Source organism: Lontra canadensis, unplaced genomic scaffold (assembly GCF_010015895.1).
Source record: "Lontra canadensis isolate GAN:19392208 unplaced genomic scaffold, GSC_riverotter_1.0 scaffold169, whole genome shotgun sequence".
Taxonomy (NCBI): Eukaryota; Metazoa; Chordata; class Mammalia; order Carnivora; family Mustelidae; genus Lontra; species Lontra canadensis.
Window position 1 is genome coordinate 2,094,707 of NW_022631163.1, and position 24,809 is coordinate 2,119,515.

Consider the following 24,809-nt stretch of genomic DNA (forward strand, 5'->3'; position numbering starts at 1 on the left):
CCATGGACCTGTGCATCCACAACAGAGACAGACTTGCGTAAAGAAGACAAAGTAAGGGCGCCTGGGTGGCTCAGTGGGTTAAAGCCTCTGCCTTCGGCTCAGGTCATGATCTCAGGGTCCTGGGATTGAGCCCTGCATCGGGCTCTCTGCTCAGCGGGGAGCCTGCTTCCCCCACCCACCCCGTCTGCCTCTCTGCCTACTTGCGATCTCTGTCAAATAAATAAATAAAATCTTTAAAAAAAAGGAGAAGATAAAGTACAGAACAATAGGCCACAGGGACAGAATATGCCACTGTTTGTGCAATAAAAAAGGATGTTATTGACACAGTTGCCCGCATATGAAGAGTATTTCTGGAAGGATACATCAAGATTGTTCACACTGATTTTCTAGGAATGGAGGGTGGGAGAGACACACATTTTCCACTGGGCACTTTTTTCTACAGAGTTTGAAGTGTTTAAACAGATATATGTATTGCTTTTTCAATAAAAACTAATTTCTATACACAAAAATAACTCCAGCAAAATGCTTACCCACAGAAACCTCTCTCTATGGCTCAGGGATCAAAGTCCCTGGGGGAAGGGCCCAGGCATCTGGATTTTGAAGTCTCCTCAAAGGCTGCCGCTCTCACCTTCTAGAACAGGTGGCCAACCTGAGAGCAGACGGAGGCAGCCTGGACACTACAGGGCTCTGGGCAGGGGGGGAAATGTCAAGGAAGACTCAGGCAAAACTTGGCCTTAAGGTATAGAAGAGCCCCTGAAGAGGGCTCTGAATGTGGAACAGGTTCAGCTCAGCGTTCCTACAGGGAGCAGTGGGGAAATGACACCAAGCCGGTAAGACGGGAAGAGGAAGGATTGTTTCTTTCAGTAGGAGATGTTGGCAAGTCCCTACCTCTCTTACACTTGGTTCCCACTCATGGGACCTGAGGGGGCTGGGCCAGAAATCCTAGGGTCTGCCTTTATTCCATCTCATTTAATATTAAAGGAGGCAACGGAGGGCCCCCAGCTCAGCACATGGCCACAGGGCTCCACACCTGTGCAGACTGTAATCAAATATTTGGAGGACAGAGAAAATTCAGGCCAGGATCTTAGGCACAGCAGCCCTCAGGCGACTTTCCCCACCACCCTTCCGACCCCTCCAAAGAGGAGGAGCAGGTGGCCTTCTGCTGAGATGCCCTTCCTCATCTTCTTGTTAATAATTGAGATATTACCGAAGGCCTCTTTTGTCACTTCTGAAGTTCAGTTTGCAGAGACTGTTGCCTTGGCTAGCTTTACCACGATGCTCTAGGCCGACGGCTCACGGGCTACGATAGTCTAGCTCTAAGCCACAGGCTCAAACTACAGGGGTCTGTGCAGGAAAGGGCCCAGCGTGCAGGTCAGGAGTACTGGGGGAGGTCCTGACTAGGTGTCATGGATACTGTGAACACTGGGGTGAGTGACCCCGCCTCTACCCTGCTCTGCTTGCCACTACAACGCCAGCTCACTGTCTGGCCCTCAGCCCTCAGCAGGCGCTTCAGTATTTGTTGAATAAACAAGAAGCTCAGCCCATGAATCCCAGAGTGATCTTGGTCAAGTCATTTTCTGCAAGACAAGGAGGACAAGTGTAGTAACGACCTCCCAGGGTTGTAGAAGATCTACTGGGATAAGGAGGATGAAAGTGCTTTGCAAATCGAAAACAGGCTAAACAAACAGTAAGGATTCAGAACCAAGGTGCTGAAAATACGACAGAAAAATAAATATATGTGCGAATGGTCAAATTTCTGAGAAAGCACGGGCCAAATGGTAAACAATTACTCAAATCAATGATTACACTTGAAAGGAACAGTATAGGCCACTCTGCTCCACTGTTTCAACGTCTAAATAGTATTTTCTCAGGCTGTGTCTGTTTGAAAGGAGCACAAAAATCCCTCGTTCAAAGCTCGGTCTAGATTTTGGTATGAAAAAGAGGGCTGCAGTTACAATCCTATCTTGCATACGGTTGGCCCCTGCCCAAGTAGACTGGCATATGGATCCTGGGGGTGTTTACTGGAGGCAAAGGAGGGGTGGGGGGTGAGCAGAGTTCAGAGGCTGCGCCTGCCATGTGGTGGCTCTGCCTCATGACCCAAGGCCCAGCTCAGGGGGACACGCAGAGGAGAACAACTGGCCAAGCCATCCGTTTCCTACCTGCACACTGGGACCAACCCTTGCGGCCTCCCATGGAAGCCACTTAGTAAGGACCGGTTCCCTTCCCCTTCTCTCTGCCCAGGAGGTACCCCTGGCTGCAGCCCGGGAAATGGGAACTGGGCTCCATCACCTGGCTCTCCAATGCCAAGAGCAACCTGGGACAAGTCCCTTCCTGCCTTTGTGGGTGGTGGATTCCTCTGGCTGGGCAAAGGAACACCCTCTCTGGTGGCGGCTGGCTGAGAATCCCAATGGACCTAGTCACGGATGTGCCCATTGTTGGACTAGATACGTATGAGGTCTGACTCTGAAGGCTGCTCACAGCCTGGCGAGCGAAACTGAAGATGCGAAGGCCTCTTGCTTCCCTGACTCTCCTACCCTGAAGAAAGTCTAAATGGGCACCCAGTCCCAACTCTCCAGATCTTTAGAAAGTAAAGGCTTGTAGGCTTTAGGGGAGGTATCTGTGTCCCCAATTCAAGGGGCAAGAAGGCTCAGATTATTCCTGGGACCCTAATAATAAGAGTTTCCTTTCCAAAAACCAGAGCTGAACTGTGGGAAGAATCAGGATTTGCAGAGAGCCAGCCCTGGGTCTGAGCCACATTTTCCTTATCTGTAAAAGGGTACACTTGCCTCTGGCTTGGTGTGAGGATTTCTGACAGCATCCACAGAGGCCCTGGCAGAGAGCCTGGCAGAGAGCAGGTGTACAAGCAATTTGCTTAGACTATTATTTCCTCCCCCAAAGCAGCAACACCCAACATCTTTCCCTCTGGCCCATAAGTCCCTGAATGGGCTCTCTGAGGGGCACAGCACCCTCTGCTACCCCAACTGTCTTTTCCTGGCTCCACCCCACACCTCATGCTCTTCTTTCATCTGGATGCTTGCGAGGCTTCCTCCCTGTCACCATTTTTATTCATCCCAATTCACCCAGCCTGATTTACCTTCTTGAAAAGAAAATTCACCTCTTGGGCTACCCCTGCTCTAAAACGGTCCGTGGCTCCCCAAAGCCTCTGCTTCTCCGCTGATGTTCAATGCTGCCTACATCTTCCTGGCCCCTCCCAGATTTTTCATCCAGAGTCCTGATGCATCAGCAAAACCAGTCCACTCACTGTTTCCCAAATACATGCTTACCTTCTAGCCTCCACACCCTGCCTTTGCATAAACCATTCCCTAGAATGTCAGCCCCACCCTCTGTCTCTGCAAATCCAGCCCCCCTCAAGAGGGCTCTTGTTTCCTCTGGCACACACTCACTTCTTCCTTCTTAAACAATGCTTTTCCTCAGCAGACGCTTAATTACAGACTGTCACACAGTCTCTCATAATTGTAGGCCTTGTCTCCCTTGTCAGACCATAAGTTCCCAGGAGCAGAGGCCCTGTCTGTTCTTTCCCATCCTCTCAGAGCCTGGCCCAGGGCTGGGAGCGCAGGCCTCAGAAAGCGCTTTCCAAGCCCATCTGGCTGCAGGCTGAGCCAACCCTAGCTCCAGACACTTAGGACCACTTCTCCTGCTCTTGCCCCATGAGAAAACTTCCCAAAACCAAACCTCAGTGTTCCCCCTCTCCACTGGCCGACCCAGGCCCGTGATACAGAGAAATGGAGACCTAGGTGGGCAGACAGGGCTTCGGTTCTTACCCAGCCCTAGCATGGCCTTGGTTTGGGATCCTAGGCATGTCCCTGTCCTTCCCCTTACCTGGGCCTGCTTCCTCACTGTGAAACAAGAAACATTGATCTTTTAGCTGTAGAATACAGATATTGTTTGTTTTTAAGGTAGCCTTCCTTCCCAGGAGTGGATGGGGGGAGGAACCGGCTGATGCCAGTACAACCTGAGGGAGAGGAAGCAGCCACAGCCAGGACTGGGAAACCCAGGAACCTGAGAGGCGCTCAGCCTGCACTTCTCATCAACCTCATTAAATTCCCGTTGATGACTGGACTGCATTCCTGCCCAGGTGTTCAATTCCACAGCCCTCACCCTGGCCAGGTCCGACAGCGTCTGCTCCCAGGGCTGAGCAAGGGCAGGGTACCTGGCTTCTGGAAACCACCAACCCTGCCCAAAACAAAGATGAGGAGCCAGTTTCCTCATCTGTAAAATGGGGAAAAATACCGGTATCTGCATTGTGGGATTGCTACAGTAACACAGCCAGATAATGCTATAAACCACCCAGCACAGTCCCTGACACCTGGTAAATGGAAGCAGAGCACAAAGATTTCCATTTCTTGAGGGGCCTTTACTACATGAGTTCTCGCCCTCGTGGCAACCTGGAAGGAAGGGATTTCCATCCCAACGGGACAAAAGAAAAGAGAGGTGCAGAAAGTTGATCAATCCAAGGTCATGCAGTGGGGACGAGCCAAGCTGTGATATAAACCCAGGAAAACTCTCAGTTCAGCTTTTCCCAGGGTGCAGCCCACAGGATCTCCGCATCAGACTCCTCCAGAGGGCTGGACTTGTAAAGCTGAATCCCGCCCCGGGACCTGCCAAAGGAGACTCTCCGGGGATGGAGCCTGGGAACCTAAGCTTTATAAAGATAAGCAACCTGAGTTTTTTTAATATATATTAGGAAATTGAGGCACCAAGAGGGGAAGTGACCACTCTTCAGCAAGTGTGGACCTGGGACAGAATTCACAGTCTGTTTGACTCGAGAGCGGCAATCAGAGACTTCCTGGAGGAGGTGGTGGCATTTGACAATGAGGGCCTTGAGGGGTAGAGAAAGGACCACGGGGGAGGGTACAGCACAAATAAAGGCTGGGAGCTTGAAAGGCCAGTCAACAGCTGTTCAGTGTTGCTCATGCTTCCCGCTCCCTGGGGAGCCACCACTGCAGCCTCTCCCTAAAAGCCCAGGGAGAGCCATTCTAGAACCAATCTGAGCTTCGGAGAGGAAACCTGCCATGCTGCTGTCCTACAACCAGCAGGCCTCTGGGCCTCTGGGTGTGTCTGGCAGCTGCTCAGGATGAGAAAGCCAGGGAAGGTGGTGACTCAGTCCCCGCCCGGCCTCAAGCTAGTCCCGTTGAAGTTTGGGATGAGCTCAGAGGCTGAGGAAATGTCAAGCAAACCCTCCCCTGCCGAATAGATGCCAGACCCAGAGGAGGAGGCCTGAGGGGCAGGCTACCAGACAGAAGCAATACATCTGGAGCAAAGCTGTGGGCTGTGGGAGAAGAAGCCAAGAGGTCTGGGCTCCAGCCCACCCCAACACTGGCATGCTATGGGACCCTGAACAGGTCCTTGGGCCTCTCTGGGCCCCCTACTCTCCATTCACCTGTGAAGCAGAACTCCAGTGGTTTCTGATTTCCTCCCAGGACTATTCTGAGGAACAATGGCCAGGAAAGCGCCTGACAGACTACACAATGGCTCACAGAGCAAGTGGGGGAGATTAGAGGATTACTCTTAGTGTTTACTACAACAGTCAGGTGCTTTCCTTGTTACCTGAACCTCCCCCAGGCGGTCAGTGGAGGGGGGAAGGTGGGGAGAAGCTGGGTCTACCTTGTTCCCACAAAGAAAAAAGTGATCCAGATATCCCTGGGAGATGAAAGTTCATATTTATTAAGTGCCTACTGTGTACTTGGCATTTTTAAAATATATAATGTCACTTAATCCTCAGCACAATCCTGTAGTGTAAATATGATTATCTTGAGTCCAGATGAGGAAACTTGAAGCCCAAGTAACTTGCCCAAGATCACACATGGAATGAATGGTGGAGACCAGTTAACACCAGCTGTTTATGGCTCTCAATCCCACATTAATTCTACTACCTGTAACAGTTTATCTTAGAGGTAGAACGTGCCTGGCATAGAGGCCCAACTTCAGCACTGCCTCCCCCTGGAAGCTTTTCTGAACCCTTTGCCCACACAGGATTTCTCTCCCTCCTCTGAAACCCCACAACACATGATCAGTGCACACCCTACAGCATCCAACACATTCTCCCTCTTGTTCGGCGATCAAGCACACCTTCAGCAGGTAAGATGAGATGTAGGTACAAATAGGTAGCCTCCGAGTTACATCAGAATCCTGAAATGTCAGAGCTGGAAGCACCTAAGAGACCACGCTATCCAGTTCCTTCATTTTGCAGAAAGAAAAATACAGAGAGAGGGGGACACTTGTCTGAAGTCACACTGCGTCTTAGCATAGCCAGGAAGAGAACCCCGGCATTCTGTCTCACAGAATTTCTTTAGGGATTCTATGATTTCAGAACCAGTTTTATAACAAAGATTCTTATTCCCATTTTACAGATAGGGAAGCTGAAGCCCAAGAGAAAGTAGCCTCCCTGAACGTGGGTAAGATGTGGGGACCAGAATCCCAACCCCCTACTTCCAGGCCAAGGACCAAGCCCTCCTTCCTCCTCATTGCACATGGTCCGAGTAATGTGTCCAGCACAGGACCCACAGTAAAAGGTCAATGGATGTTGGAAATTGTCATTATATACCAGTGGGGAAGTGACACCAGTCTAACCGTGACTTCCTCAGAGGCAGTGCCATGGAACAGGACCAGAAGTCCCTGGCCTCTCTGGGCCTCATCCATAAGACAAGGGTGCTACAACAGCTGATCTCCTGTTTCAGCTCTAGGACATCCTAGGCTCCATGACAGCAGACACCCCCCCCCAATCTGTGGAGCCTCTCCCAGCTGGGCCTTTGTCCCCCACCCTACAGGGAAGCAGAAAAGCAGGCAAGGTTCACAACCACAAACTGACCGACCTTATTCCCAAGTGCCTCTGGCCACGCAGGACCCACCCTCAAACAATGGGATGGAACATGGAAAATCCACCTGTCTCCCAGAGCAGACATCCAGCTATGCATACCTGCCTATCTTTACAAACTGACAAAGAGCAACCAGGAATCAGGTTATAAATAAGGGACCACTTGCTCCCTGCCCCATTGGAAGGGCAGGTGTATTCCTGAATAATCAGGTGGAAATGGAGCAAAGGGTACTCTGGATGGGGAGTCCTGGGGCTGGATCCCTGTCCTAGCTCTACCATGAACTAGCTGTGTAGCCTGGACAAGCTGCTTGCCCTCTGTGGGCTCAGTTCAAAGACACAGCAACACTTCACAGCACATGTCTACAGACGTTTCATTTAGTCTTCATGACAACCTGGTGAGACTAGCACAATTATTCCTTTTACAGAGGAGAAACTGAGGCTTGGAGAGGTCAGGGGTCCCACACAGCTTGAAGCTGGCAGAATCAAGCCCCGAGTTCTTAGATCATCACATGGAATACTCAAGGGTGGTCAGACTAAGAACAACTCTCTTCCCTCATCCTGGCAGAGTCTCAGGAAGACCAAAGCAGCATCATAACCTTGTTCACCTGCCCAGGCTGGTGGCCTGCAAAGTTGCGGCCACAATCCGTACAGCCCAGCTGCCTAAAAGGCCGCACCCCCTGCAAAATTTCATTACTCAAGTTGGCAAGAACGCAGCCCCCACCCCCAGCCAGGTCTAAATAAACACCCAAGTGATATCACATCCTGCCAGCTCCAAAATAGCCCAGGCCTGCCCACAAGCGATCACAAAGTGCCAGGCCATGCAGGACCAAGCGGGCAGGACGTCCAGCCCGTGGCACCCTTCACACACACTCAAGCAACTAAAGCAGAAGCCTCCGAGCAAGAAGGCGCCCCCACTCCCACCTCTGCCAGACGGCCTGGCCCCTCCCTCCCTGCCCCTTTGTTGGGAGGGTCCAGAGCCTCCTGCCCCAGCGCCAGCCCTAGCCCCAGCGCCAACCCCATGGAGCCTCGCCGCGGCCAGCCTGCGGGCGGACTCCAGCCCGACCCGGACACCCCACCACTCACATTGCTTCAAGAGCTCCAGACACAAAGCCATGAGGGCCAGAGTGGGGTCAGAGACCCAGAGACCGGCAGAGACAGAAAACGGGAAAGGGAGAGACAAGGGAGCAGAGAGCACGGGGGACAGGGGGCAGGGGCAGAGAAAGCAAGGGGGCCAAGAACCCTGGGGAAAGGAGCAGGCTCAAAAAGGGGCCTTCAGCACAAGAGCCACTGAGTGGTGAGACCACTGAGACAGATGCAGGGGCAGAGGCAGTGAGAGCAAAGCGGGAGACCCCGACCCCCAAAACTGGGGGGCCACGGAGGCCTGAAAAAGAACAAGAAGCGACAGCCACAGAGACAACCCAAGGGATAGCAGGGAGGGGTGAAGTCTGGGAGCTGGGGAGCTTTTGGGGGTCCGGAGTGAGACCCCAAGGATCTCGGAGGTCCCAGCGTATATGAGGGGCACCGAGAGGAAAAACCCCGAGGAAATGAGGGCTAAGAGAGGGGCAAGACCACAGGGATTTGAGGACAGATGGAAGGGAGGACCCCCAAAGGATGTGCGGGAAGCTGAGAAAGGAGTCGTGGGGGAGTGAGGGCGGTGTTCTGAAGAAAAGGCCCCCCAAAACGGGAGGGCACCGTGAGGGCGGGTCCCGAGGAATGGGGGCGCCCAGAAAGGGAGGCTCCGAGGGATGAGGACCGCTTTGAGGGGGACCCGAGACCGGGGAGCGAGGGAGGGGCTGTGAGGCACCGCGAGGGCAGAGACAAAGAGACAGGGAGCTGAGGAGAGACAAAGCGGACGGAGCGGGGAGACCAGCCCGAAGGCTGGCAGCCGGACAGAAGGACGGAAGCGCGAGCAGGCGGGTGGACGAACGGACGGACAGACGGGGAGGAGGGCGGGGGCAGGGCCGGGCGGGGGCGGCGCCCGTCTCCTCGCGGGGCCGCGGCTGCTCCGGGCGGCGCTGGGCGGGCCCCGGGCGTCCGGGCTGAGGAGGCGGCGGCGACGGCGTGGACCGGACAGACGGACGGAGTGACGGACGAGGCTGGCGGCAGCTGCGGCCAGCGGCGGGCACTCACCCTCCTCCCTCACGCGGCCCAGCCCGAGGCTCCGGTTTTGTACGCCCGAGGGGCGGGGCCTCCGTGTTAAAGCCCCGTGCCGGCCCCGCCCCACCCCGCCCCCCGCGTCAGCCGCGCGCGCGCGCCTCCTGGGCAGGGCGGGGACGCGCAGAGCCCGCTCGGCACGTGGCCCGGCGCGCGCGCGCGGCTTGGCCGGTGCGCAAGCGCGGGGCGCGCTTAGCTAGCCCACGCCCAGGCCGACTGATGGTGAGAGAGAGCGCGCGCCCACGTCGGCACGCGCATGCCCGAGCGCCGGGAGCTCCGCCCCTCGAGCCGCCCAGACAAACCGGTTCCAGCTGGAACGGGACGCATGCTCCCTGCCGGGGGAGGAGCGGTACGAGTTCGCCCTAGTTCACCGTGGCGACACCTCGCTGTCACTGGGGGAAACTGAGGGTCCCAGCAAGCATCCTGACCTGGTGAGCTGGTCTTCTCAACCCTGCATGTCAAATTAGACCTCAAGTCCTGTGGACTCTACGTCCTAAGTGTTTCTAGTTGGCACCTCCCCTCCATCCTCCCTTTGCTGTCCTCAGACAGAGTCCTCCCGATTGGGTTCGAATCCTGCCTCACCCTTTCCAGGACTGCGCGACCTTGTACGAGATACTCTCTTCAGCCTCCCTGAGCCTTCGATTCCTCTTCAGCAAAAGAAAACCAGCACACTGAGTGTGCCGTGAAGGTCAACGTGCAGTAGGCGCTAAGGACATAAATTATTCCCTTCCTGTCTCGAGGCAACTCCCTGTTCCCCATTTCTCTCCCGGTAGTCCCCCACTCCTCATGGAGTCGTTTCCTTAAAGACTTACCTCTCCAGGCTGTACCTACAGGACGTCTGCCATTCACAGACCCAACTCCTGTTGCCTGACCTGCCTTGCTGGGTGACTTAGGCAAGTCCCTTACCTTCTCTGCACATCTCTTTAATAAATGTAAAATGGAGAAAATAATCTTAATAAGATGACACAGTGTTTCTGATATTACTGTAACCTTTTTTGTATAAAGGCATAATAATAACAAAAGAAAATGAGAATTATTGAGCGGTTTTGATGCCAGATACTGTGCTAAGCATTTTGAAAGTATTAGTTTACCCTGTCCTATCCACAGTCACTATGCTACACCTGTGCTATTCACGTAGCATCCATCTTTAAATTGACTTAGAAAATTCAGGACACCCCTGAGGACACGCTAGGCTGTTTTGCTCGGCCCCAGACCCATGGAACCCCACTCCTGTTCCAACGCACCAGGTAACCTCCTGTCCCAGGGCCTCTCCTCCCTGCCTGGCATACATTCCCAGCTTCCTCTAAGTCTTTGCTTAAACATCTGTTTCTCAACGAGGGCTACCCTAACAATCCTGTTTGTGCTGCAACCCTTCCCCTTGCTCTGGGCTATTTTCTAATGAACCATATACTGATGAGTGTTATTTATTGTTTTGCCTGCTCCCTGACCTGACACTCACCTTCTGTAGGCTGTAGTTTCTTTGAGAGAGTTCTGTCACATGTGTATATGCATACATATGAGAGGTTAAACTGGGTTAATTCAGGAATGTCAGATATGTGTAAATATTCTGGCCACAGCAGACATCACCAATCGATGGTGGCACACTTCTCTGCTGAACGAAATCTCGGTCTTGGGCTCCAGAGATCAGAGATGACACAGGAGCTGAAGTCTATTTGCAATCTCTGGACACAATGGTCTTTGAGGTTCCTCTCAGCCCTGACACCCCCGGAACTGGAGTGTTCAATCTGATAGGAGCCTGTAGTATAATAATCAGAGATTGTGGAGGGCTAGGCCTGGGGGAGGGAGGACAAGGCTGAATGGAGGGTTGACTGCTTACTGGAATTCTGTCAGCCTCCCTTCCTCTGTGGAGGAGGGAGTGAGTCAGAGGAGAAACTGGGAACATTCTGGGGGAGAGGGGAGGAGACAAAGAAGGGACTCAGAGGATGACTTGGATGGGAGGTATTTAGGCGGGGAAGGGGGGGTCCTCAAATTCAAACCTCACAACATTGGTGGAGAATTTGAAGCATAGGGAGGGGCTGGAACCCCCCAGAGTGACACAGAACAGAGGAAACTAGATCTCAGGACTCCTGAGTAAGGAGCAAGCATGTATCCCAGGCCAGGAAGCTATCCCAGCTCAGCGTAGAGCTTCAAGGACTGCCAGGGAGAGCCCCCCAGTGTGTGTAACCTGGTGGGTGTGTATGTAAACACACATGCACATGGAATCATGTGCTGGTGCAGAGGGCACAGTTGGCAGGAGCTAGGGGGTGGGAGTGGCGGGTGCTACCCAGGCCCCTGGGTGATGCCACAGCCTCCCTTGTGGTTCTGAAGGAGTGGGAGAGACACAGAAAGGGAGGCTAGGGAGGGAGGACGGCCAGAAACTGGGAGGGGAGGAAGTGGGGGGCTGGGGAGGGGAATGGAGTTGAAGGAGGCAAACTGAAGGCTGAGATGGTGGGAGAGAGGGCAGAGGAAGCTGGAAGAAAGGGATGGCAAAAGGAAGGGAGGAGAGGAGAATGAGCACTAATGGGAGCTGGGCAGAGGGAGGGAGTGGGAGGGAGAGTCTTCTTTGTTCTTTCTTCTTCTCTTTCCCAGAGGGGGAGAGGAGGCAGGCTGGGGCTGACGGGGGTCGGGGGGGAAGGGGGGGATGGCACCCCTGTGGCCCCTTCCAGTTGGGTCTTTTGGCTGGGAGGGGCTCATATATATAGCCAAACTGCTTCCCCGTGCCCTAGCTGGAGCTGACCCCGCCTGCCAGTCACCTGCCAGAGCTATTTCTGGAATGTGGAATCTGGGTCAGAATGGGGGAGGGAGAGAGAGAAAGAGTGGTGGCAGTGGTGCTGGCAGCTGGGAAGCTGGTGAGCTCTAAGTGGGTGGGCGGGCAGCTCCAGACTCTGCCCATGGCCACTCCAGAGGGGCCCTCCCCCTTCCAGGCTCTCACTGCCTCAATAACCACTCCTCGCCCACATCTACCCACCTGCCCACGTATGGCCTGAGTCCATACGTGCCCACCATATGTGCCCATGTACGAGTGTGGAAGAGCTTTCATACCCCTCAGCAACCTGGGGGCTCAGTACAGCCCTAGGTGTGTGTGTGTGTGTGTGTGTGTGTGTCCCTGGGGTCTGGACTTCTCCCTTCCTGGAGACAGAGCTGAGGAGAGGAGACCGCTTCTGAGTAGGGGTGACCCCTGTGGGGCAACAGTGGCTGAAGCAGGGTGGGCCTGCGTGTTGGCGTGGGTCTATGTAGAGGGAGGTGGTTATGCACAGAACTGCCATGGATGGTTGTGCAAGTTTTCCACTGATTAAGGATGCCACATATAGGGCAGACATAATTAAATTATATACTCATGACAAATCTGTGACAGATGGCAGAAAAAGACCTTATTCTAATAAAAATTATACATCATGACAATTTTCCAACAGATGGCAATTAAGTGTCATGGGGGGAGTGCCCTTTCCTAACCCAGCACAAACGTACCGTATGGACCAGCTGCAGTTCTGGGCACAGATGGGAAAATCTGGTGGCTTTGGTTTTCCCTGTGAGGCAGGTGGGTTTACCTGCTGAGCATGAGTGGATCAGAGGGTGGAGGAGAGACAAGCAAGTATGTAGTGGTCACTGTGGAGACCTGAGGGAGGGCTGACCTGGTAAATGTCAGGGTGAATTTTTTCAGTGGCTCTAATCTACTAGGGGCATGATTTCCTCACAGGTGTGGAGGGGGCACGAGTCTTGAAAGAGATACATGTGTGTGTGAGTGTGTATGAAGGTGTATGTGGACATTACGTGTGTATGTGCACCTGTGGGGGATATCCATGTGCATGTGTTTTTGTAACTTTTCATATCATACAGAGATCTAAGGGTCTATAAGTTCATGTATGTCTGGAAGCAGGTGCACTTGCACACACACGTCTGAGTTGATAGGAGGTGTTGCTACATGACATGTTCTTGAGTGTCTTGTTTGATCTAAAGCCCCCAAACTGAGAATAATTGGAGGTCCACAGCCCTCCATTTAAAGCCAGCTGCTGGATCACCCATACAGGACAGTTCGGAGTGGGTGTGGTTGATTGGGGTCTCTTTTTCTTTTTAAATTTTATTTATTTATTTGTCAAAGAGAGAGAGAGCACAAGCAGGGGGAGTGGCAGGCTCCTTCCCCGCTGAGCAAGGAACCCAATGCAGGGCTCGATCCCAGGACCCTGGAATCATGACCTGAGCCGAAGGCAGACGTTTAACCAACTGAGCCACCCAGGCGCCCTCTTTTTCTTCTTAGATTTTAGGTTACTCAATCAAGAGGAGCTGAAGCCAGACCTAACATAAATCATGAGATCCCACTGTTATGATTGGATGAGACTTTGGGGTTCTTAAGGATAAGTGTATTTAAAAAAAATATTTATTTGAGAACGAGAGGGAGACAGAGTGTGTGCGCGCTCATGCACGAGCACACGCACCAGCGCGGGTAGAGGCAGAATGGGAGGAAGAGAAATTTAAGCAGACTCTGCACTGAGAGCAGAGCCCCACTCAGGGCTCAATCTTACAACCCTGAGATCACGACCTGAGCTGAAACCAAGAGTCAGATGCTTAACCAGCTGAGCCACCCAGGTGTCCCACATAAATGGTGTATTTTCTATGTGAGAGGAAGGTGAATAAATATGGCCAAGAGAGTGGACTATAGCAGATTTGATTATTAACCCTAATTTTTCACCCCTCCCTGTATCCACACCATTGCCATAGAAATAGTTTCTTACACGAAGGTAGGAGGGTACCTCTCCATCCCTGTCTTTGAGCTCAGTCATATGACTTACTTTACCCCATGGAATTTTAGCAGATAGTATATTCATAGGGGCCTTGAAATGTGCTTGTGTCCTTAGGCTTGCTCTCTTGTGCTTCTGCCAAGAAGAACATGCCCTGAATGGGTCACTGATCCCAGGAGGACCTTTGGTTTCAGGAGGAAGAAGAGAGAGTTGTGGGACAGAACTGTTCCCGCTGACCCACAAAGCAAGAAATAAGTATTAATCGTTGTACTACACTAATTTTGTGGTTCTTTGTTATGCAGCGCTATTGTGGCAACAGCTGATCAATACAGGGACCCAAGCAGTTCTGGGACATGGACCCATCCTTAGTCTATTCATGTGTGATTGGGTTTGGGGAAGATTAGAGAATGAGTGTCCATTTGAAGAAAATTGCTGGTGTGCTGTATGTCCCCCCAGGCCTACTTCAAGCTTAGAGAATGAGCCCGATGATGGGAGAATCTGGCCCTTTCCCTGAGGCTCCTAGGGGAATACAGCAGGATGCCTGGGAGAGCCTGGCAGGGATCCCCTGGATTTGGAAGCCCTAGAACTGGGCCCCAGCATCTGGTAGACCTCTGAAGTAGAGCCTGGCAGGGTTACCCATGACAGCAGGTCTAGAAGAAGGGCTGTAGTGAAGCCCAGACTTTCAGAGCTCCCCAGGACAAGGGCCTCATTGTCACACAGGTAGAATGGGAGTCAAGGGAGAAAGTGGGGCTGGAGTTGTCATCAGAGGATTTTGCCCAAGACGCCTGCCTGGCAGGGCCTCATCCCCTAGAAAAGAGAAGCTGAGTTGGGAGGAGGGGGTCCAGCAGAGTGAGATGCAGGGGGGAATAAGAAGCAGTGGGCTGGAGGGGGACTGCCTGTGCCAGGGAAGGAGGCACCGTGAGGCCCTCCAAAGGTACCACTTAGCAAAGAGCCAGCATGTGGCATCAGTCATCCAGAAAGTCCCAACACCCGAAAACACCTGTGCTGGCTACCTTCCCCTGCCATCTGGAGGGACCAGAAACGGCCACTAGTGAACAGGCTCTACCTGCAGAAACATGAGATCTGAGGTTGGTAAGATTGAAGCTTCGCAGTGAGGCCAGACCTGACTCCTAATACCTAAAAATGAGACTATTCCTCTGGTCTAAAAGTGACTGGAAAAGCTCAGGGATCTGCCCAGATCTCACCCAGGATTGGAAAGGCAATGGGGAAACAAGTCGTTTCTTGCTCTGCCCCCTGTAAAGACAAATTCATTCATTCGATAAGCTAATTTCCTGCATACAGAACATGCATAGGATTTAAATTCATTTATTTACATCAAACACAAACTGAACACTTGAAACATGTCTCTTTTCCTACAACAATCCAACCCCAACTGCTTCTGACTGCCAGGAAAGTCAGAGTCATGTCTGAACACCAACGATCATAGCTCCCACCATGCGCAAGGCCCTGCCTAAACACTCCCTTATCTCATCTTCCCAAGAACTCTCTGGGGCCTGGCTTCTGCCTTGGTGTACAGATGAGGAAACGAGACTCCTAGAGGAAAACCAGCTAGCCAGGATAAGATCGAAACTCTCTCTACTAAACCAGAAATGATCTATGATTTTCCCTGGTCTGGGTTTTCATGGCTTAGTCTGTGATGCGGGGTTCCCTTTTGCTCTGATCATGCATAGACTGTCACCGGAGGACTTACAACAAGTATCAGAAAGGACAGGTGGTCTCTGTGGATAAGAGAGACACCTGCAAACCCAGCCGGCTGAGAAGGCTCAGTGCAGACACCATCCTCTTCCCTGCGGGTTCTAAACCTCACCATAGGTTTGCCTACCTAAACTAATCCAAATGGGGAGATGGGGCTTCAGGGAGCCCGCCCACCAGCAGGTGGCTGCTCTGTGCCAGGATTGGGATCCCAGAGTGGGAGCCCTCTCTGACCCCCTCCTCCTACTGCCAGAGATGATACCGGCCTCTGTGACCCCCGTTTGAGCTCCAATTTGTCCTTTACTGGGAAGTTCAGTCTCAAGGCCTCCTGCTTTTTTGCTCCTTCCCCGGCATTCCCCACATCCGGTCCACCAGGAACAGTCCCTGGGGTCCCCTCTTGAGAAACAAAAACAACCCCTCTCCCCCATCTCAGTACTCACTCGGAAGGGTGCGACTGTTGCTGAGGCTGCCAGTGCTGGGCGGGGGGGAGAGGGACTGCAGGGAGACACTGTCCTCCTCCTGTGAGCAGCCCGCCTGGATGGCCCGCAGGTAGCTGTGGCTGCGGGAGCGAAAATAGCTGGGCAGCGGCAAGTCCAGTGCCTCCGCGGCTGTAGACTCAGCTTCGCTGCAGGCAGACTCGCAGGCTGCCTCATACTGGTCGCTCAGATCTGCCTCCCGTACCTAGCCGGGCAAAGGCGGGCGTCAGGGGCCAGCAAGGCCCATTCTGGAGGGACGGGGTGCTGGGTGGTTGGCTCAGCAGCAGGGCTGGAGAGCCAGTGGGGCCTTGAGTCAGCCCTCCCTTTCCTCCCATCTCACTCACGATATAGGGTGGGTGGATGGAACCCTTACGAAATGACAGCCCCTGTCACTTCTTCGGACCTCAAATTTGATTAAGGATACTTAGTGGGTCTTGAGTGTCCAAACTGATCAACTGATAGATCCTGAGGTCGCATCTGAATTCAGCCACAAAGAAGGCTACAATCAATTAGTAATGTCTACCTTGCATATTGGAATGGGAGGTGGCAGTAGGTGTGCTAGAAATTTACCAGCTTAAGGTCCAATTCCTTTACTTTCACAAGGAAAGAAACCGAGGGCCAGTGAGGGGGAAGATACTTGCCAGGTGTACCCAGTGAAGAAGTGGCTGAATCAGTACTCCAAATATGAATTTAAGGAGGATTAATCTAGCCCTGGAGTAGAGAATGAATGTTGGGAAGGGAGTCTGGGACAGAGGCAGAGGCCTGAGATAAAGCTGATGTCATCATCTGGTAAGAGCAGATAAAACTGGAATAAGGGTAGTGGCAGTGAGGATTGATTAGTGATGTCTGCCAAGGGCATTATAGAGAATGGTGACTGAGTGGTGGTGAGGATTGATTAGTGATGTCTGCCAAGGGCAGTATTGAGAATGATGACATGTATGCAGTATGGAGAATGGTGACACGTCTGCTATTTGTCATCTCACACCTAGTTCAACGTTATCTAGATAGTTTCTAAGTGTCTCTCTAGAGACGGCCATCCAAGATCCTATAGATCTGCAGCTGAGAGCATGAGCATACAGCGGCCTGCCACACATATACTCTCTAAGAGTTCTGGAAGGGTATGTTTGACCCAGGTCTTAGGCCATGATGGCAACTGGAGACCACAGAGCATAAGCTGAGAAGCTGGCGGGCCAAGGATGGACACTGACTGGAGGTCCTGAGGGGAGGCGAGGGCAAGAAGGGCAGGGACAGAAGTTGACTGAGCACCATGTGGAAGAATGATGGAGCCATTCCTGGGGCCTGCTCTGCTGGTGTGGCATCTAGCTCTCACCACCCTCTGGGTCAGAGGTCAGGTAGGCTTCCTACCTAAATGAAATGCCTGGCACTGCACCAGGTAAAATGACTAGACGGATCATCACCCAGTTGGGAGCATATCTATTTGGAAAGGTCTAAATCTGTGCTGTCCAATATGGTAGCAACTAACTACATGTGGCTCTTTAGGTTTTAAACTAATTAAAATTAAACAAAAAATTCAGTTCCTTAGCCACACTATGTTTCACTTGCTTATGCCACCTTATGGGAAAGCGTGTAGGACAGAACATCTCCATCTTCACAGAAAGTTCTGTCGGACAACACTGATAAATTAAAATGTAGGCCATGAGGTATACCCAACATTCATTTGGAGTGGGTTTGAAAGAGACAGGCGTTTATCCTCCTTGGCTGTGACCTGAAGTACACCGAGAAGCCCCTGTGATTGCCAAGGGCAATAAGGTCTTGCTTTGCGATTGCAGGCACGGCACAGCTCTGGAACAGGACTGCCGGAGTTTCAACCTGGGTCCATCACTTCCTTGCAATATGAATATGGGCACGTCACTTAACTGCTCTGTGCCTCATTTTCCCATTTATAAAATAAGAGCTAACTGTAGACCAAATTTCCTAAAATTGTTGTCGAGATTAAATGAGATCATTCATTTCCCATGCTGAGAACAGTGTCAGGAGACTAAGCACCAGGTGACCTATCCCTATTCTTAGAGAGAGCTCTGTGGGGTGAGGGCAAGGATTTGTAAGTACTGGTTAAGATGCTTCCAAGCCCTGAGAGGTGGGGCCAGCTGGTCAGAGCTGTTCGTATGCATATCACTGAGGACATACTGTGGGCAGGGAACTCGTTGGGATTTTGTATGTTAACACATCACATCCTTACCACAAGCCTGTGGACATTAGGGGAGGAAGAGGGCACCTGGCCCTCTGTGGGCTCCCCAAAGACACTCCAGAATAATGTGTTTGAGAAGAACTATGACATGAACGTGGAGGCACGTGAGCCTGCCACAGCTAGAATCAGGAGAGGAGGGGCCAATCTTCGTCCCGCCCCTTGGACAGGTTCCTTGTCTAGTCCTGGCCACAATGAGGGGGTGAGCTTGGAGCCCCTTTCAGCCTCTCTTTCTGGTCTCGGGGGCTGGGGCCTGGGAAGGAGGAGAGGGCCTCTTCTCGGGCAGGGTGTGTATGCACAGGAAGGGGCAATCGTAGGGCAAACAGCGTACCACGAGCAGCTTCACCCCCACCAAGTTTTGTAAAATGGAAAAGTCGCTGTGTTCATGCCAACACCCCAACATCCTTAAAGGAGAAACATTAGGAGATCTGGGATCTGGGATCTGGAGGCCAATACCACCAGCCCCCAGCTGCCAATGTATCCAAAGGGAACAGTCTCTCTAGTTAGAAGACTCCCAGGGTCCACTTTCCTTTACTCTGGGATTGTTTCTTGCCCTATCCATGAGACCTAGCCCATTCTTTCCCATTTTTTTAAAAGAGGAAACTGAGGCACAGAAAAGTGAAGTGAAAGGGTCAGTGAGGGAGAGGTCAGGGCAGAGCGTGAGCCTCGACTCCGTGCTCACCAGTGGTGCCTTCCCTGGCACGGGCTCTGCTGGTTCCTGCCAGGGCCAGGGGCTGGGACCACTCAGATGCCAGGTCTCGGACCCAGCCCTGGGCTCTGGAATTGGGGTACGAGAGAAGGGCAAACATACTGACCTGCTGCTCATGGCCAAACAACTGGGGGATCAGGGAGGCCTGTCCAAAAATCTGCAGGAAAGAGAGGGGGAGGGTTATGGGGAGACCAAAGCTGGGGGCTGGGGTAGGGTTTCAGACTTGGCTACAAGAGGCTGGCTGGCTGGCCTAACGTCCTCCCCAGACTGGCTGAGGCCTAGTCTGCCAGGAGGTCTCATTTAGCTTCCTCCACAGATGGGAGACTTACCCCTTCTGGAGTTGGGTGCTACTGAGGATTTATACTCTGCTCTTTCTACATCTTTCTTTTGTTCTGGCCCCTGGGAGATGCCCAGTCTACTGCCTCTCACCCAGGCAGGCAGCCCCCCAACTCCCGGATCTACAGATTAGGCCCAGAGCCCAAAGTCTTCTCTTCCCTGGTCAGGGCCCACATAGTCCAAGACCTGGTGGGAGGGAGGCTCCTTCTGGCAGGAGTCAAGGACTCAGAGACACAGTCAGAGCTGGGATATCTCTGACTCTAGGGCCACATATGTGGCTCAGGTCACTCAAACTTCTGGAGGTGAGGGTTTGAGGGCTCAGAGGACCCTGGCCTAGGAGAGAGCTGGGCTGGGCAGGGGGTAGTGGCAGAGACCTGCTGGGGTCCCCAGCCTGGCTGATTCCATGGGCCCTTTTGTACAGCCAAAGAATAAAAGTGTTCCAGATGCCGGGGCCAGGCAGAGGTGAAGATGGGGTGTGTGAGAGAAAGACAGAGAAAAACATGGATGTGGTACCGACTAGAGGGAGTCAGAGAAAAATGTGAATGAGGGGAAAGAAAAACAGAGACAGATCCAAAGACAGAAGACTGAGAAACAAAAGAACACGGTAGGATAGGAGACACAGGGAGGGAAGCCATCCATTCAGCAGGCTCCCGTGTGCCCTGTGCCATGTGCCGAGGACCAGGACAATACAGGGAACCACACGGCAAGCTCCCCACCTGTAGGGAGCGCCCAATCCTAAGAGTGAGACCGACATCAATTAAATAAGCAGCTATAACTCCAGACAGTAATGGTGCTGTCAAGTAAATTAAGCAGGGTAAGGGAACAGTGTCCTGGGGGCTCCTTTCGACAAGTGACAGGGCAGTTTCCCCTGAGGTAACATTTGAGTCAAGACCAGAAACACAGAAAAACCAGCTGAGCAATGATCTGAGAGAGGGGTGCTCCTGGGAGAAGAAACAGTAAGGTGTGTGAGGTGTGCAAGGATGCCAGTGTGGCTGCAGCAGGACAGGGGACAGAGCATCTGAGATCCCACGTGAGAGAGAGGCAGGCCCACACGCAGCTGAGTAAGGAGTCTGGCCTTCACTGCGGGCAGGCAGGAGCTACAGAGGGTTTGGAGCAGGGACACGGTGTGATCTGCCTCACATCCTTCACAAGCTCCCTATGGCCATTGAGAACACAGAGCAGATGGCAGGCCTAGAGCCCAGGAGACTTGGTGGGGCCCGCATGAGGGTGGCAGGGACAGAGTCCCATGGTTGGGGTACTCTACTCCTCCCCAAGTCTGAAGTCAGTCTTCTTGGTCTGGGAATGACAGTGCTGAGGGGTCTGGGGACTCAAGGGGGGACGCTATGGCCAGACGAGGAACAGTGGAGTGGTGAGGGGATGGGATCCTAAAGCTTTCCAGTTCTAAGCAGTGTATCAGCCCGGGCAGTGGGGCTACACACAGTAGGCCCTGGGGCCTGTCTCCACCCAGAAAGGAGGCCGGGGCTGCACCTGGGGCCTTGCCTGCCCCATTCTTTTACTCTAGCAGGTGTTGCCCTCTCTGAGCCTCATCTCCCCATCCACACCCTAGGGGGAGCCCTTGAAACTTGACTGGTCTTCCCTTTGCCAACCCCAAAGTACTGGGCACATGGCGGGGGTTGGAGTCCTGTTGTATGACTGACAGCCCTGGATCTCCGCCCAGCTCTGCCTCCTCCTTGCTGTGTGATCTCAGCCAGCTGAGCCTCAGTCTCCTCATCCGTGAAATGGGGATATAAATAATAAGCACACCCACCCCTGGACATGGCTGTGAGGGTTCAAGGACCTGGGAGTTAAGAGAAAGAAAAGTTCAGCACAGCGTGCTAATCGATGTTAGTTGCAGGGGTGCCTAAACCTTGGAAGTCCAACTTTCCACTGAGCCTGCGGGACATGGAGGTCCAGAGTGGAGAAGCAACTTTCCCAAGGTCATATAGCAACACAGCAATAAGAACCATAAAATTAGCTACCCTTTGCTGAGAACACTACATTCCTATCTCAATTCCTCATAACGCTTTGAAATAGGAATTATCACCCTTCTGTGTAAATCAGGAAACTGAGGCTCAGGGAGGGAGTGACTTGTCCTGAGTTCATACGCTCTGTGACAAGACTGGGACTCAAGCTCAGGTCTCCAGTTCCCTATCTTCAGGGCTCCTGGGTCTATAGCAGTGGTGTGGCCCCTCCCTCAGGGCCCTCAGCTCAGGCCACGGCATGCCAGGCTCCCTGACCACTCTCCAGCCTCAGGACAGTCAGTGGGACAGACATATGTACACAGGCAGCTATGGGAACAAAGACCAAACAGAAGCACAGTGAAGACATCTGGGGGCCACTCGCCAGGAGCTGGGCCTGGATGTCTGTCCTCCTGGGTGGGAGCTGGGCTCTCCCAAGCCCACTGTCCTGGCTAGCAGCCACCCTCACCTGGCTGATGCAGCTGGAGTCGTTGAGGCTGTCGCTGACGGGGTTGTAGTCCTCCTCCCAGCTGGGACACTTGGAGGGCAGCAGCATGTCCACTGAATCCAGGCGGTCCAGACTCCTGGGGAAGGTGGGGAGCAGACAGGGCTCAGCCCACCCATTGTTCAGCCTGAGAAACAGGCTCAAACCAGGAAAGACTGGCCAAGGTCATCGAGTGCAGAGGGAAAAATGGAAGTCACTGCCAGCCTGTGTAGTGTTGGGAGGGGTGAAGACGGGGTGGAGGGGTGGGTCAGGGGCACTGAGCAAGGGGAGAGCTCCCAGCTCTCCAAGACTGGACTCTGGAGGATGCAGGTCTTTCTCACCTGTCATCTCTACTGTAGCCAAGAGGTGGCAGCACAAGCTCACTTTTAACCATTTCAAACCTTGCTTCCAAAGCCAGCCTGATTCTACAGCCCCCTCCCCCGACAGGTCTGGGGCTAATTCCAATGGCTGGACAGGAGAGGGAGGTCAAGGCTCACACCCTTGATCTCAGGCTGGAGCTGCCCAAAGTACATCAGTTTCAACACAATATCCGGGTAACTTCCACCAGGCCCCCAAAGACACCACTTCTCAGGGCTCCTGCTCTTCAATTTTTCTCACATCTCCCTGACCCTGGGTTTCTCCCTCACTAGCCTGGCCAGTGAGCGAAGCCTGTGAGAGTGGAGGAGACTTTCCGGGAGCTGGGAGGTCTCCAATGGGGCAGGTTAGCCTGTAGGCGGGGCTCCCAGCAGGTGGTGCAGTGAGTTTTAACCCCACTGCTCTGGGGTTAAAAATCCAAGCACCCAACAGCTGAGGTCTTGACATAGGTGGGCCTGGATTGGAATGGTTTCCTCAGTGTGTGACCTTGGGCAAGTCACGACCCCCTTGCCTATGTCTCAGTTTCCTCACCTACAAAGTGGCCGTGACACCATGCCTGCCTGCTTGGGGCCGTGATGAGGAGGATTTGGAATCACACTGAAGTGCACTGGGCCAGGCACAGAGCCCAGAGCCCAGAGTGCGGCAAGTGCTAACAGATGGCACCCATTACTATAGCTACTATTATTATTATTTATTTCCTCTCATTCAAGGTCTGGGCCTGGGTCCCGCCCTCCTCTCCCACCTCAGTGCACACTGGTCATTCATGCAAGTGCTTCCAGGACTAGAAGGGGTTTTAAAGATCATCCACCTTAGCCCCTCACTTGAGGATGGGGAACTGAGGCTCAGAGAGGGGAAGACGTGGGACGGGCCAGTGATGTCCTGAATTCCCACCTGGAGGCCATTCCCTGCCTTCTGTCCCCCTGTGCATCCCTTAAGCAATTCCCTGTCACAAGGAAACTCCGGGCTTCTCCGAGTACACTGCCCCTCCCTGCTCCTCCTCACCTCTCCCTGCCTCAGTGCTCTGTCACCTTACCTGCTCTCTTTCCTCTGTCAAGGTCCTCCCAGACCCCCTCCTCCCAGAAGCCTTGACTCTTGGCCCCTGTAGTTTAGGAACTAGGACTAAGCTTGTTTCCTTAACTCTTTTTGTTTCTGACTTGCTTTTGTTTCTTTTCCTCAAAGAACTTTGAACCCCTCCTACTAAGTTTTACTTGATGATGGGCTTTCTGTAACGTTTTTTTCCTCCTCTCATTCTTTTCTGATCTGATCCCCACGGTTACTTCTGCATGTGAAAGCCTCACCTTTCTCTAACATTGTAATTGTTGCTCGCTGCGTGCATGCATCTCATTTGTTCAGACTTTCATTAACTCTTTCAAGTCTTAAAGCAACAGGAAAGGGCTTGACGGTGGAATTCCAGGCAGGGTGAGGGAACAGGTGAACAGGGAACAGGTGAAGTCTGCCTTTGACTTCTGGATACACTCTCCTCCCCAGTCTCGGAGCTCACCACAGGGATCAGTTACAGGGGCAAGGGCAGAGGGGGCTCTGGCAGTGGGGAGCAGACAGGTAATTACAGTATTACCAGTAAGTACCTTGTTGGTACAGGTGGTGGGATCACTAGGGGCAAGGTTCTCCTAACCGGAAGAAGAGGGTTCCCCGGTCCAGTTTTCCTGTGGGAATGGAACTCACCTGGTGATGTGCCTCCTGGGGACACGGCCAGTCACTCTAAAGAGACTCACCTTATCGTTTGCCAAAGGATGAGACTCACTGCTGGTCAGGGTTTAACTGTGAGGGACTTATGGGATGGTTCACCAAATGGTGGGGCTCTCCAGAGTCAACTCGTCAAACGAAGGGCCAACCTAAGGACAAGGATCTCAGGGAGAAGGCTAAGCTAAGGCCGGGTTTACCTAGGGAGCCTAGATCACTGGGAGCCCGAGTTCACCTGGATCTGAGGCCGTGAGGCAGGATTGACCTATGGGGCGGGGCTTTCCTAGGGGCCACAGAGTAGGAAAGCGAAGTTCCCAAAGGTGGGACATACCTGTGAGGAGCTCACCTAGGGACCAGCCCGGCCAGTGAGCGGAGCCTGTGAGAGCGGAGAAGGCTTTTCCGCAGAGCTCACGTGCGGAGAGCGGGGAGGCCTCCAACCCGGCAGGTTAGCCTGTGGGCGGGGCTCCCTGCAGGCGGAACTTGGGAGACCTCCTAGGACCTGACTCGGACTCCCGAGCCGCAATCCCGGGGGGCGGAGCTCCGGAGGGGCGGGCTAGCCTGTGGGCGGGGCTCTAGGTAGCGGGGCTGCGCGCTCACCGGCGGGGGTTGCTCTGCTCTCCCAGTGACTGCTGCGTGGCCCTCAGGTAGCTCTGGCGCCGTGCTGCCGTCTTGGGTGAGGGCTTGGGGCTGCCGCCGGACTCGTCGCTGTCCTCGTCGCCCATGGCCTTGATGTAGCTGCCGCTGCGCATGCGCCTGCACGGGATGGGGCCCTCGGCGGCGGCGTCCGCCTCGCGCGGGGACAGCAGCGCGGTGCTCCACTCGCCGCCGCCGCCGGGCACCTGAGGGTGGGCGGACAGACCTCAGCGAGGGGGTGGGATCGGGGGCAGCGCACATCGCAGAACGGTACTCGGGACCCTGGAGCGCCCCCGCTCTCCGCCTCGGACAGTTTTAGCCTTCCGTGATGGGTATTGCTGTTGAAGCCACCCAGCAGCAGGGCAGAACGGTGGGGGGGGGGGGGGGGGGGGGGGCGATTTTTGTTCGCGCAGGGCCTGTGCGCGCACCCCCGCCCCGGGGGCGCCCAAACAAAACCCCCCCCCCCCCACCCCCCGGGTTGGCGCACGGCCCC

General features: G+C 53.6%; 1 protein-coding gene across 4 annotated transcripts in view; it reads right to left on the reverse strand.

The window, feature by feature from the left end:
- DLGAP4 (DLG associated protein 4) overlaps window positions 1-24,809 on the reverse strand; it is a 139,476-nt gene that overhangs the window by 56,307 nt on the left and 58,360 nt on the right. For 3 of the 4 annotated variants that reach the window (XM_032845798.1, XM_032845799.1, XM_032845800.1), the window contains exons 3-6: window positions 24,281-24,522; window positions 21,593-21,707; window positions 18,936-18,986; window positions 15,879-16,119 (exon numbers count right to left, since the gene is read on the reverse strand). In XM_032845798.1, the coding sequence (XP_032701689.1) occupies window positions 15,879-16,119; window positions 18,936-18,986; window positions 21,593-21,707; window positions 24,281-24,522 (649 nt within the window). Of the gene's footprint in view, window positions 1-7,918; window positions 8,785-15,878; window positions 16,120-18,935; window positions 18,987-21,592; window positions 21,708-24,280; window positions 24,523-24,809 lie in introns of those variants that run through there. The other variant, XM_032845802.1, reaches the window with a different exon arrangement.